This window comes from Semicossyphus pulcher, unplaced genomic scaffold (genome assembly GCF_022749685.1).
Source record: "Semicossyphus pulcher isolate SPU_LCO1_2020_fin unplaced genomic scaffold, fSemPul1.0.p SCAF_4, whole genome shotgun sequence".
Taxonomy (NCBI): Eukaryota; Metazoa; Chordata; class Actinopteri; order Labriformes; family Labridae; genus Semicossyphus; species Semicossyphus pulcher.
In genome coordinates, this window is record NW_027211715.1 from 4316493 (window position 1) to 4331971 (window position 15479).

The 15479-nt window shown below is 41.3% G+C and overlaps 1 protein-coding gene across 1 annotated transcript; it reads right to left on the bottom strand.

The window, feature by feature from the left end:
• Positions 1-2620: 2620 nt before the first annotated feature.
• LOC138607197 (stonustoxin subunit alpha-like) lies at positions 2621-12861 on the bottom strand. The gene is made up of 5 exons (XM_069679764.1): positions 12687-12861; positions 10540-10608; positions 10344-10440; positions 7385-8860; positions 2621-4216 (listed from the first exon to the last, which is right to left on the bottom strand). The coding sequence occupies exons 3-5, from the start codon at positions 10414-10416 to the stop codon at positions 3666-3668; spliced, it is 2100 nt and encodes a 699-aa protein (XP_069535865.1). The 5' UTR covers positions 10417-10440; positions 10540-10608; positions 12687-12861; the 3' UTR covers positions 2621-3665.
• Positions 12862-15479: the final 2618 nt, after the last annotated feature.

Genomic DNA, 15479 nt, shown 5'->3' on the forward strand with positions numbered 1-15479 from the left:
GCAGAGCCCATTTAAATTATCAGCAAAGTAAAACAAAACAATGCAAGGTTATTTTCTTTATCATACAATGCCCTGTGAATAAGTCAGGTAAAATGATGATGTTATTACTTCGCAGAAATTAAAGCCTTAATGAAATCCTTTCATGTAGCACATGATTTATGCAAATGACAGATGTGTAGCTCCGCCCTCTTATTATAGGAAACACCATTAAGCTGACAGGAAAATAAACTATTCAGACAAACCTGCAGCAGCTTCACAGTATGACCGTCATGCTGGTTTCAGCTCAGCACCTGAACTCATCACTTTTATTAGCAAACCTCAGCTGGCTGTGCAGAGTGCAGAGCTGCACACCAGCTGGGTTGCAGGCTGTCCACATGCTGCTGCTGCTGCTTGCACCCAAATATAAAGTCCATGGTTATAGATACATGGAGAGCTGACAGAGTTTAAATTCAGTTTCATTCTCATAAATGTGTTGTCTAATACAAAAAAATATTTAAAATATTGCCACAAAATTTTATACAAACTCAATTCTTCCTTTACCCCAAATTGTTTGTCATAGACTTTTACAAATACAATATGATATAAATCTTGACTTATGGGCCTCTATACATGTGTGTGTCCTTGTGAGACCCTTCCCTCTGCATCTATTCTGTCGTTTTGCTTTGCATGGGACGTTTTCAGGAGGGGCGCTGTTGTGGTTCCCTGAGCCAATCACAGCGTATGAGTGTGGGAGTGGTTCAAATTAGCAACTGGGCCCCGTTCAGACCGGCGAACATGGCGAAAGAGCGATGCAGAGCCGGCCTTCTTTCTATTGGACAGGTAGGTGCCTCAAACTGGTAAGACAAGCTAACCAGCGGTTAGCATGCTAGCGCAACAGTAACCGTCGGTTAGCATGCTAACGCAAAGGTAACCGTGATGCTGTCGGTATAAGCTTAAACAGAGAGTGAGCTTCTGGTGACCAAGAGCCCAAGAGGAGGGGCCCATTTTGAATGTGTTGTTGACAAAATGCAAGGAAAAATCCTACTTATTATACTCAATTTGATTAAACTGTAGAACTGTTTGTCCGGCTTTTTAATAAAACTAATTGAAATGAAGTCTATGGAAATTTGTTCTGCGTGTTAGCATTTACATCTTGAACATGTTAGCATGTAGCTCAAAGCACTGCTGTGCCTTGTAAAAGTGTATCAGAGCTAATATTATTTCAATCCTTGTTTTATTGTAAATGTTCCATCCATTATTTATGCCGGTCACGGGCTGGAGCCTATCCCAGCTGTCATTGGGCGAGAGACAACCAAACACGCTCACATTCACACCTACGGGCTATTTTGAGTCACCAGCGAACACAATCTCGGATCCCATCGGCTATAGTCTAGTCTGAGACGATATAGCCTCTGGGCACACCTATGAACGGTACGCTTCATTTTCTGCATGCTGCATTGTTACAGAACGAGAAACCGTTTTCTTGTGATTTACTTGTTATTAATTGGTCTTACCTTTGCCGAAATCTCAACATCATGATGCAGATTTGTAAGAACTAAAAATTCGCGCTTTGTCAGGTCTGTCCTCAAGAGGAGAAGAAAACGTTTTAAATGCTCGTTTGTTGAACGGAGGTCGGATCGATATGAAGCATTCGAGGAAGTCGGGAAATCTGACCGCCGAACGGCTTTCGTGACACAGCGTCAAGGCAATTCATCTGTCTGTTTATAGAGATTAATAACAAGCTAAATCGTCGTCAGATCACGATGTGAGGCAACAGCACTTACTATGTAATAGAATTTAAAATGTTATAATGTATAATTTAATTGCAAATTTGTTCTCAATTAATAAAAGCTTTAAAATCGATGATACTTTTGACTGCTTAAAATTAAACTTTTCACTGAATTTTTTTCACCACTAAATTGACACCAGCTTACCTTATACCCAGGGCCCCATCTAAGAGGTAAAATGTTTACATGTTTAATGAGAAAGCGTGGCTTGTTTACATTAAATATTTTTTATCACTCATAGCAATAAATTCAGACTTCTACAATGTGGTTTTTTTTGTGAATGCTCATACTGCAAAACGATGAAATTGCGATTAATTGTGCAGCCGGATGTATGATCAGAACTGAGATATCAATAAATACGATATTTGATATGAACCAGATAGTTAAGGATGAGGACTATTCTGTGCATTTGATTGTCTACAGATTAAGTCATCATTTTAAATCTGCAGTTATCTTGTTTTTGTTTGTTGATAAAACAAAAATGATGCAGCCAAGGTTAGCCTACAACCTTTTCCTGCTTGCACGAAAATAATGCTCATCATACAAAAAAGTTACAGCTGATGTGGAAATGAGATGCAATCGTGCAACGCAGCAACATTTTTTTTGTTGCTGTTTTTTGTTAATGTTTTTTTTTCTTATTTTTTCTGCAGGGTGAGTGCTTGTGAGCGCTCGGCGCACAAAAACAAAATATCCGTGCCGTTCAAGTTCTGATCAATTTCACGCGTGGAGTCGTAAAAGGCTTTGTAAGCAGCTGGTGCGCTCCAGAAAACTCACCATTAGTTCGAGGTCAGTGAACAACAACGGAAGTGGACTTTGATTGCAGATGTTTTTAATGAAATTCAGACACAATTCAGTGACAAGTAAACATGAGCTTTCATCATTCATTATCAAAATGTAAATTATAATAGAACAGAAGAAGGTGGTGGTAGAATAGTGCTACCTTTGTTCAGTTTTATGTGGAAGTATAAGGAGAAATCTTTATATAGAGGACCCGACACGTCGCCAACCTGCTGTTATTGTGCTGGATTTTTTACTCTATAATGGATTAGATTTCTCAGAGTGGAACCTTTCTGGACTTTCTGCACCGTCAGCAGCCTTTGGCGACCACAATGTCTCAGCTGTTCGATGCATCCTCTCTCCCACTCTTAATGATACAGTCATTATCACAATCAGCGCTAAAGCAGATCTTAGACTAGATTTTCACATGGTGCACTCTTATCAAACACTGACACTACAAGAAAAAGTGTGGAAATCAAAAAATATCAGAGCCTGAGACCGGAATGTCAAGATATATTATTTTGTTTTTGATCTGTTTAACTGAATTTGAACCTGAATCATGTGATATCGATAGATTACGGCGGCCGACAAGAGTAATCACGCTGCAACGGCAACAGGCTGCAAAATCAGAAATGATACAAATTCAAAAACACGTGCAAAAGTCCAAAACACATTCAACGTCAGAAATGAAAAAAAAAAACATGCCGCGAACGGCCGAAACAAATGCATTAATATCAAAAGTGCTGCAAATACACAAACGATGCAAAGTCACAAACCCAGAACATGCAAAAGAAAAACGCTGCAAATCCAGTCCTCACAACAGAAGTGCTCCAGTGCCGTTGTGTAGTGCGAAAGCTAAGTGTGAGTTCTGTTAGCTACAGATCTCAGTTAGCCGTGCAGCTAGCAGCTCTTATAGACGACTGTCTTTTGTCAGGCTCTGAGCGCAGTCAAGTGTTGCTGTTCACTAACAAGCACAGGGACTTAATGAAGATGCAACGTTTCTGAATTTGCAGCCTGTTTCTTGTCATGGAAATCGTTTGGCCATTGCAGCGCGAATGCACTTGTCCGCAACCGTAATAGATACCTGGACAAATTAAACACCAAACAGTTCACAGTCACAGTTTACATACGCAGGAACACGTAGTTGACTTTGCCACAAATTGAAAAGGCTGGGTAAACGGGCTCCGTGAACGTGGCATGGAAGGTGTGGAGGTGACTCAGTGTGTTGGATGAGACTTTATAGAAAGACAATGTGCCACCAGGCCAGTCCAGATACACTCCAAGTCGGCCGCAGCTCGGCGAGGGAATAGTGCAAGACTTTTTATTGTGCTCTGCATAGAGTTTCTCTTCTGATGGCAAGAACCAACTGTGGCCTAAACACCAAGACACATCATTCCCTCCAAGCCGGCACCAGTCCCCTTTTCCTCTCCTAGACATTCCTTCGTAGCAAACACCCACAGCAACATCGTCACCTCGGTCAGAACTCCAATCCAGCTCCCAGTAACACCGCGTAGTCAGCCCTTCCCTGCACAGAACCTGAGGAAAACCATCAAATCTCTGTGGGAGAGGCTCGTACGGTTTGGATGATGCCCCATCTGTCGCCTTCTTGTTTCCCTCAGAAACAGTGAGAGAGATGTGTGCTGTGTTTTGGTCCAGGGTGAGAGCGCGGGCATCTGAAGGAGAACACAAGACAAGTCAACTCTCATCAAAATAATTTTCAATATGTAATATAAATAATTTAGATTGGTTTACAAATAAGAAAATAATAATAATAAACAATTTATGGTAACACTTCAGATTACAGTCCACAGGTTACAGCATTTTTACCTGATGGGAACAAAGAAATAACTTGTTTGGTCATTGTAGGCGCAATTGAGACATACAGGTAAAAAAAATTGCATTTAGGGGGGACCTAAAATACACTAATGCTTTGTCAACGTCCCTAAACATAATTAATAAATACAAAGTACTAACAGAACTAGTCCCTGATGAACATATGTCCTTTCACAAGACCAATGTTCAATTCACGTTTAAGTTCTCAGATTTGTTCTATTTGGCAGCACCTTGAGGCGATAAAAAGCAATTGTGGGCGCATACGTCCCAGATAACCAGATGTCCACGTTTGGCTCCCTTTGTTATGGTTGTAACTCTTGATTTTCCACAGAAACGGTCGCTTTCCTTTTTAGACTGTTTGCCTTCATCTGATTTGTTTCTTTTTCTTTGGATTTGTACTAATTTTTGAAGTTGTATCTGTAGTCTAGGCATGGGTTTAAAAAAATAGATTTTTATGATTCGAATTGATTCCCATTTGAATGACCCAGTATCGATTAATAAATCCTGTGATCGATCTTTAAAAATGTGTAGAAACGTTTCTGAGCGCCCCTGAACGCAGCACACTCCCAAAAGTTCAGAGGCCCTCTAATTCATAAAATTGTTAATATTGTGTTGACTGCTGAGTGTTTGTCATGTTGAATAAAAAGTACATGTTACTTCTTTGGGGTCAATTCTTATTGTAAACATTAAAAATGTTGCACCGTAATAATGCACCAGTTTAGAGGTGCATTGATATTGTAACTGAAATACCCCGAATCAAATCGAATCGGGACCTTGTGAATCGCAATTAAATCAAATTAAGAAATCCTTATCAATACCCAGCGCTACTGTTGTCATCGATCTTTTCTTTGTTTGTTCAGCCATAGTAGATTTCTGTTTACTCGCAACACTTGCAGAGAGCGGAAAAGCAGCCGCTTAGCTCCGCCTACCCTCTCTGGCAGACCAACCACTGCTGGCTGATGGAAAACGCGTCACTAACTGGGCGCTGCTTGTGATTTTTTCCGCTAATTTCACACCATTATAAATCATCATTTACATTTTTAAACCCACATGCTACAGATTTCCAGATTTTCAGCTCCAAAAGGCCATTTTGAAGTTGCGCGGTAAACAGAGCGAACATTTAAAACGATATGAATCATTCTTCATTTCAAAAACCTCAAACATGGGCTTAAGATATGGCCATGTGTGCTCAGGTGGAGAATCGTTATCCTTCTCTGCCGTAGCCTTCGTTACCACCACTAAATGAACTGCCTGATCTGAGTGACGTCTGCTCCGCATTAAACCATGGAGACGCGCGAGGTACAGTTACGGCAACACCACTTAGACAAACCACATGCAGAACTACACAAACACAGTTTACTGTTTTTCAGATTTTAGAATAGAAAAGAGAATTCATCAGCTGACTTCAGAGAAAAAGATGCAAGTAACGAGAATATTCATAGGCCCCTTCCACGAATGCACTGCACTCCTGAACAAAAGTACGATATTTGTCTTTCAAATGTTGTGGAGTAACAGTCATATGTTTCCCCAAACAATAATACTCAAGTAAAGTACAGATACTCAAAAAATGTACTCAAGTACAGTACTTTACTTTGTTACTGTCCACCCCTGCATGGAACACAATGATGACATTACTAGAATACGTCTGAGTCCCTGCAGAAGGACATCCTTTTTCCTTATCCATCCATCTGTCTTCCCCCAGCCCCTTTCACACATGTACTGCACTCCTGAAATTTCTCGATATTGTCTGGGTGGGCTACTGCAAACGGCCAAATTTTTCGCCCTGACTTAATGTAGACTTTCCTGCCAGGCTCCTGGTAAAATTTCTGCATGAAGTCAGGTTAAGCCAGTGTGTGAACGCGTGTGGGCGGGGTGATGATGTTTAGTTTGTGAACGTTGCGAAACCAGAAAAGCGACACATAACAGCCGTGGCATACTCAGGCTGTTTGAGGGGCAGGGGCAAAAAAAGAAAAAAAGGGCACCAGTTGTATGCCATGGTGCACTAGTGCGCAGAAAGTTGTGATGTGAAACAACAACAGGGGCACTTTCAACTATAGGCATCCCATGAGGGCACATTGTCTTACATGAGCCCATGAGGGCACTTACGTGGCATTTTTTCAAACACTTCATAACACGATGATTGAAAACATCCAAGGTTGAAGAAATATAATTTATAAGACGACAACAGCAAAGATGTCTGCAAATTGGAGAGATGAAGAGATTCGGGAGCATCTCGTTGTGAGGGCAGAGGCTGAAATTGTTCACAAGTTTTGGGGACCGCAGCATACTTTTTGCGTCATGTCCTGCCTCATGAGACCCCCACTCCCCTCCTCTATCCGACAGGGAAAATTAGGGACGTGTGAATGGGCAGCTCTGGAAAAATTCAGGGGCAGAGTGTCTTGAAATTTTCTGGAAATTGTCAGTAGTGCATGTGAGACGGGGGGATTCTGTCTCTGAGCTTGTGTGACGGAGGAGACCAGCAGCAAAACTCAACAGTGTGATTGTTTGAAAGGCGACATTTATCTGCATTTCACATGGTTCCGCATTTGAAAGTCGTCCGCAGTTACTGACGGCAAAGTCTTTACCCATGCAGATAGGTTGGTGATGTCTGGACATCCAATCTAATCACATGTAAAAAAAAAAAAAAAAAAAAAAAAAAAAAAAAAGTGCAGATGCTCCGTCTTAAAGATCTGATTGGAGACACAAGTGATTTGCCTGTAGTCTGAACAATTACTTTGTTATCAATACACAGTAAAATGTACCAAGAGTTACTGTAGACGAGCATTTGGATGGAAGCCCACTATTCATGTTTTATGAGGTTAATCATTAGGGCATTAATCTGTGTCCTAGTTTATGTAGGTGACACCATTCTCTGGTGCTTTCTTACGCAGGCCTGAATTTCATTCTGAAATATTTGAAATGTAACCTGATTAAAGGCCTGTTGGGTTTCTGAAAATTATACATTTTCTTATTGACTAAAAGAGGGGAAAATGCACGAAAATACTTACACCAAATTAAAGCACTTTTGTCTTTAATCTTCTCCACTGCTGGAAGGTCGGGCTTTGAAAAATCCTCAGTGATCAGAGTGCCCTGCTTGTAATGGTAGATGTTTGCTCCATTGTACTTCCCATTTGCTATACCTGCAACAAAGAACTTGAATCTGCTGTTCTTCAGGGCTTTGGCAAGGTCATGGAAAGATTTGGCTTTCTCTCTCATGTTGGTTACCACTTCATCTGAGAAGTACCAGTGATCTTGTGTCGTTGGAGGTTCACCAGAAATATTCAGTTGTTCAGATTCAGTGTAGTCGGCCAATTCCTCTAGGTAGGGTTCAGTAGTTTCCAGTGAGGTGAAAACAAAGCAAAGAGTGTGCTCTACACCCGGAGAAAGAGCCGCCCTCTCCAGCTCTGACTGATCTCGAGCGATCTCTATTCCCTCCATCATATCCACGCAGGAACTTACAACATTTATCTCTCTCTCTTTGTCATACATCCACTTGGTTAGTTTGTCATGACTGAATGGTGACTTGTCTCGGCCTTCCAAGATTTCGTTCAACTTTCTCCCACCTTCTTTACCGGTTCTGATGAAGGGGAGTTTCTTTGCAATCTTCTGTTGCAGAGTGGATTTGTAATGGATGCAGAGTTTGAGGAAACTGCTCAACTTGTCATGAATCTTTGGAAAATGCTTCACAACTTTGTGTTCCAGAAAGTCATTGCATCGTTTTTCCAGTTGATGCAAGTCTTCCAGAGCATTCTGAAGCTTTCTTACAAATCCAACACTGATCTCAAATATCCTCAGAGACGGTTTGAGATCCAAAGACGTCAATGGCATCAGCCAGACCTTCAGGGGAACCGCATTCTCTCCCTTCTCTCCTAGTAGCTTGGGAAGATTAAAGCAAGTCTTAACTGCCATTTCAAAAGAGACGGGGTTGATGTCAAGAAGGAAGTCTCCGTAGAATTTGCAGGATAATTCGTCCATCAGGGCCTTTTCTTTGTCAGTAAGCTTGATATCAACTTCACCATCAATATCAAACTTAAGAGTCTTTTTTATCAAAGCCTCTATGCTTCCCTGGATGTCCTGTATTCTGCTCGCCTCTAACTTTTTAGTGTCAAATACAAAGAAAGCATTTGCCCCATAAAGGATGCCTGTGACTACATGTGTTGCCAAGACCTTCGCGACAACATCTCTTTGTTTTTTATCCATGTTTCCAAGAGGAGTCACTGACAACTGCTTGAAACTAGTGGTAGCTTTGTACTGAAGCGTCACCCTGCTCTGGTGGTGGAATTTTTTCCTGTCGTTCAGATACTTGGCAGATCCTCCCACTTCCACCAGTCCACTCAGGACACTGGCCTTCAGGGAAGAATCAACATCCAGCAGGAGAGACTTGTCCTCTATGGAATCTGACGCAATGATTTTAAACGCACTGCTGATCTGAGAGCTCTCAACTGTGTGCTCTTCTAGAGTTGTTTCATTGCACAGCGTCACACCTATGGAAAATATCAGAATAAAGAACATATTTTTTTAATATTAAGTCAAAAAAAGTGAGGTGCCTGTTTAGCTCAGTGGTTAAGGAGTGTTCCCCATGTACTCAGGCTCAGTAGTCCATGTAGCTTCCCCGGGCTCGAGTCTGACCCTTGGCCCTTTGCTGCATGTCATCCCTACTCTCTCTTCCCACATTTCTGACTCTATCTACTGTCCTTTCGATTAAAGGCAAAAGGCTGAAAAATACAGCGGACAAGGCAACTTCACAAAGCACAAGCAATTATCTAGCTACAGCTCCGGATAAACAGAAGAGCCCATTGCAAAAAATCTTTTTTTCTCTGGTTCTACTCTTTATAGGTTTGCGTAAAATGAACTTCCATTTCATTGTCAATAACATTTCTCCTACTTCCAAATAAAATATTCTCATTTAGGTCTTTTATTCCGCAACGCCAAGAAAAAGTGGCCAATGCCATTGTGTTCCGGTAGATCAGCAGCATGTGCCGTTGATGATGGCATGCCACTAGGGGGCCAGTGATTGTTAGACTGGCATGCCGATCCCCTCAGTGATATGCCACATATGCATACGTGCACCTCCACGTTCGAGTGCAACCTGCCTTTGGAAGACGAGTGGCATATCACTGAGGGGATCGAGAAGAGCGGTCCCCTAGTGGCATGGCATTGGCAACGGACATGCCCCTGAACTACCGGTACACACAGTGGCGCATGCCATCGGCCAAGGGGGCAGAGATTAGCGTGTCGACCCTGGTTTTGTGTTCCCATCAATGCTGATCGGAGCCGAGGCGATAATTACCCGGGTCTACTGCTGAGTCATTTGACCCGGGTCTGAATGCCGATTGTAACCTTTCCCACTAAGCAAAAAAGCTGAGTGTTAGCAGGTGTTCGTGGGTTTTTGACCAGTGCGAAAAGGGCTAATGTGACAAGCTGTGGACCCACATAATTTATTTCTTAAACACTCTACAATAACCAAAAGTTGCGAGCATAATTGGGGTGACTATTTCAAAAGTTTTGTTATTGTCTTTGTTCAAATATTATTGTCTGGGGGGCGCCGGTTTAGCTCAGCGGTTAAATAGCACATCCCTTTATAAAGAGGCCCTCGATGCGGCAGCCCAGGGCTTGGCTCCCACCCTCTGCCCTTTGCCGAGTGTCATCCCCCCTCTCTCTCTTCCCCTGTTTCCGAAACGATCCATTGTCCTCTCTCTCTGAATAAAGGCATAAAAAAGGCCAAAACATGATTGTCTGGTATATTAGTGTTAATTTTGTCAAACGATAGTTCAGATAAAATATGTTGTAAAACTTAAAAAATGAACACCCAATACCATGTGAATACATATATAACAGTACACATACATTTAAAATCCCTTTAAGCTGATAGGTAAATGAAAAATAAATTCAGATGTAACTTTTGACCTCCCTTAATCTCTGATTTTTATTCAGCATTATGCATTTGAATTGAAAATTGAAATTTACCTGGTATCAGTTTATGATGATAGGCATCATAAAGCATCCCTAAGGTGAACGGTCGACCGAGGGCCGACTCCATCACGTCTGAAGAGATTTCTCCAGTCTGGTTATAAAAACATAACATGGCAAGTCAAAACCACAAAGCCTTCAACACTTGATCAAACAACAGATTTAACATCTGGGACGCAGTGTCAACCTCTACCTTGTGGCCTTGACGTGTTGGAGCCCTCAGGTGGGCTCAGTCTGCAACAGAACAGCGTCTTGTGTTGGTCTGAAGCAGATATTCACAGTTATGGAAAGATCAATGACAGTAGTGTTAGTGTTAGTTATCAAATAACTAATTAAAAGTAAACTTGTCAGAAAAATGAACACTTGGACATAAATCAGCATGATAAGAACTAACTATAATGACAGAAACCATGTTTGAGAAAAATGTATTTGACATGATTTTGATTTCATAGTTTGACTCATGTCCCATCTGTTAACATGGAGGAGGCGGGCTTTATGACCTATACTGCAGCCAGTCAGCAGGGGGTGATAGAGGGGTTTTGGTTCCAGTTTTGGGGAGCTGTCATGTCGGCCATCTTTTTGGCTGACCGCTGGGGTCAGCCCTACATATGGGTCTGTATGTGACTGACTGACTGACTGAGTAACTGACTGACTGACTGATTGACGGTCCTTTTAGAGCCATAGTTGCAACATCGCAATGGCGGATCATGGAGCATATTGGACCTCCACTGACGCGACACTCTGTCTACATGGCTCGGGATACTTTGTTTGGGGAGTAGGCGGGCTGCTCCTCCGCTGCTTGTACGCTATCCTCACCATGTCCACAGCGCGCATATCCAGGGGTAGTTTCGGGTCTTTGTTTTAAAGGTTTTCCATGGGTTGGTCTTAACAGAAAACGATCTTATTTAGAAACGGGACCTTAATTAACACACAGCGAAAACAACCTTGTGAGCCCAGACAGAGACAGAGGGACAGATCACACCCAAGTGCCGTCTGTAACATGATGTTATTTATTTATTTTTACTAACATATATACTCATGGCCTGCGGGAGACTTATGACTATGTTTTTATTTCAAAGGAAATTCAGCATGAACCGCAATAAGGAGCCTGTGAGTGACTCTATCGAACAAATAACTTCCTGGAAAAGTTACAAATAAAGTAAAAAAACAACAACAACAGCCCGGGAAACACTTCAAAATAAAAGCATTGTGTACAAACAACAGGAGTCAGAATTCCAGATCGGACAAGTGTTGACCTACTTTGCTCTCCATGCCTGTGACTTTTACTTCAGGAAGAGAGGTTGATATTGCTGTCAGAGACTCATCACAATTCATTTTCACCGTGTATTTTGGCCGAGAACCGCACGCGGTAAAAATAGGCGAGCCTTCTTCAGCAGTGTGAAGACGCTCATCTGTTTTCATGCATTTCAAATGAAAATGAACACGTCCCGCAGCCATCACACACACGCCATGCTTCCAGTGTTGCCCACAAAAGCGCACATTGACCTGATGCGCTCAACCACAGACTAGGTTTTGACCTAGTCTTGTTAGACAGTCTGTGGTTCACACAGAGTTTGTCTGCTGCAGGGCTGCTATAGTCAGCCCCATCTTTCTACATTAAGTTTGCCTGTTATAACGGCCATTATTAATAGAATGCTTCATTTAATTTAGTTAAAAATGTAATTTATATTTGACACTGTTCTGAGATTTAAGAAATATTTTGAGGGGGTTTTGTGACACATTCTACAGATAAAGGCATTGAAACAGTGAAAGGTGTAACATTGCTTGTATCATGTTAATATGACTGTCCTAAAAGGATTTTCACCAGATACTCTGAGCTGCTGGTGCGGGCTGTGTGGCTGCTCTCACCTGTTGAATCTGAAAAGCAAGAGGCTCTGCGTCGCACGTACTCTGCTCAGGCATTCCAGGCAAAAGTTTGCACCCACAAGTCCCATAAGTAAGGAATTATACGTTATTCTACCTGCAGTTAATTTCCTGTGTTGTGAGTCGTGTATTGATGTGTGTTCAAACTGAAGCTGGAGTGATTACTGACGGCTGAGTCATCAATGATTATATGTTTAGAAAAGATCACTTTAGGCCAAGTGCATGACATCACAATAAGCACATAATCTTTTAAATAAAATAATGCAAAAAAGAGAAATCATTAAATATTATAAGCTATCATATATACAAGTTAAAAATATCTTTATCATTGTTTTATAAATCAATATATGAAATAAACAATCAGTATTATTTTACTAATCCAAATGCAGACAACGGAGGCAGAGATGATGCAATTCAATGATTTTACTGCAGAGAGGCAGTGAATAAAAGGCTTACTGGTACGGTGAAGCAGCTGAGTCTCCAAACCAGGGAAGGCCGTCCAAACAGTCAAACAACAGGAAGCAGGAATAACACAAGTCCAAAAAAAAGGCAAGGACGAGGAAAACAAAGCAAAGATCCAAAATGTGAGGATTGAACTCAAGGAGAGGGCTGCATCAGTTCACACAAACTGGCACTGACAGAGAAAAATCACTAACACCAGGATAGGGAAGTGCACTAAAGCTAAAGGGATCGGGGTGTGGCAAGCTACCGCACATGGGAAACCACAAGGGCAGGAAGTGAAGTTACTGAAAAGAGAGAAGAGGTGAACATGTCAAAATAAAACTGGAAACAAATAATGAATGACTCTACATAGCATACAAATTCTACATAGAAATATAGAATCTGGGTGATAGATAGTGACTTAACAGACATTTAGTTACATGAAAAGCTTTGAGATTCTACCTTTAAGGATTAATACTATGTATGACCAGAGTAACAATTTACCAAAGGAAATGTGCCACATTGAAAGCTACTCGCAGACTGTTGCAACACAGCCTAAATAGTGGATTACAAGGCAAATAGCCAATCATAGTTCAGGATTTTGGGGTGGCCAATCAGATTTGTGACTTGACAGACATTTATTTATACGAAAATCTTTGAGATAATACCTTTAAGTATAATTGTTTTTTGGGGGGGGAAATAAACACTCCAAAAAACTCTTTAGAAACAAAATATTTGGCCATTCCTTTGTAAGTCTGTGATATGATTCCCCACTGTAGGGCTTCTTACTTCCTGTGCTTGGAAAGAACAAACACCATTCAAACGTCAAAGATCACAGAATTGCTTTCTTGTCAGTAAACGGTAGACACCACTTAATAAGATGTTTTTGAAGCCTGCAAACAGTCAGCAGAGTTAGGTAAAGTCGTCCATGTACAACACTCACCCCTAACCTGGCATGTAATGAAGCGTTCTGTAGATTATTGTAATATCTCTAAATAACATTAGCTTTATGATGCTCCACTTCCTTGGCACACTTCATTTCAGCTGGCAGGACGCCCAGAAGCCCTTTAAATTAATGAGATTATTGTACATATGCTGCGCTCACCTGAATTCTCTGAGCCTGCAAGCACACTCACTTCTCCTGCAGCCCAGTTTAAGAATTCACTTTGCAGCAATCTAAAGAAAGAATTCACATGTCAAACGTCAGGTTTAGACTTGCATGTGACATACATGTAGAGGAAGAACAGAGCGAGAGAGAGAGAGAGAGAGTAGGGCTGCGGAGGGTATCTTTTAAAACCACACAATATATTTTTGCCATTTATCAGTTATCCAGAGACCTGATTATTAGATTTAATATTTCAATGAAGATCAAGCTTTCTACAATGTGTCATGTGGATATGAGGACGTTGTGGGGCCTTCGACTGCAGTCGTGGGGTCGGGGGTTTTTTGATTAAAGAAGCTGTTTTAATGGAATTTTCTGCAGTCTTTATTTACATTTTTAGTAACCATTAAAATTGTACAAATGTTTTTGCGGATGGAGCTGCCGTAGCCACGTCCGCTAACCAAAACACAACCTTCACTTACTGAAAAAACAACAAGGATCCCGCACACCGGCGTGTTTAACAGCAGAACAGCTTCTTTGTGTTGGTCTGAGGTTAAAGTTCACAGTTATGGAAACTTCCATGACTGTAGTGATTGTTTTAGTTACGTTTCCACTCGAGGATCGTCCTCTAGTCTGCTAATCTGGAACAGATCGGCTGCAGGAACCGTATTTGTAAACAGAGCTGTCAATCATCATTTTTACAGCATAAGTAATTAAAAATAAACTTGTCAGAAAAATGAACACTTGGACATAAATCAGCATGATAAGAACTAACTATAATGACAGAAACCATGTTTGAGAAAAATGTATTTGAGGTGTATTTTGATTTTATATTTTGACTCAGTCAGCAGGGGGCGACAGAGAGGGTTTGGCTTCACTTTTAGGGAGCTGTCATGTCGTCCGTCTTTTCTCACCTCATATAAACCGCAGAGAAAGGGACTGCTTTCATCCAGAGAGAGGCATACACACTGCCAAACAAATGTGGACGGATGCACCCCAGAGCAGCTCAGAATGTGGTCTGAGTGATGTGTCCTCAATGCAGCAATGGGTGAGTTTATACTCAGTGGATTACTCAGGGCGCATGTTAATACCAGGTGTAAACAGAGCCTATGAAAGACTTCAGAAGAGGAGGGAGTCGTCTGTGTCTGAATGATTGCCTTCAGTAATACATCACTGGCATATTTATATATTATAACTATGTGTTTATACAACTGGAATCTTCTGCCATGTTTTGTGTGCTTGTTCCGCGTGTTTAAGTTCTCTGAAGTCTCACATTTACAGCTGAATCTTTATCCTTCCGCTGCATGTAAGCTCCTGTTATGCATTGAGTTATAAGGATTACCAGACTCCGTGGGGGTCAGGACTCTCCTCTGGGTGACACTTTATATCCTAATTCATCCAGCCAATAAACATGTCGCATATGAATAAATAAGATATGGCCTTTTCCTTCTGTGCCTCGCCTTCAACCGGGGGAAGTAACTTTATAGAAGTAAGGCGATAAATAAGGAGAGGAGAGCACAGGAAGTGGGAAGAGGAGAAGTAATGCAGTACATGGCCTTTTGTTACAAATGAGACATTAATTGACGACGTAATGCAGATAAATGTCTGGTTTTATTATCGTTTTACAGCATTGTGTGGCCTTACTTCTTAATATATGTTTTCTTAACAGCTGTTTTTATGCTACTCACAGGTTATAGTATTTGACT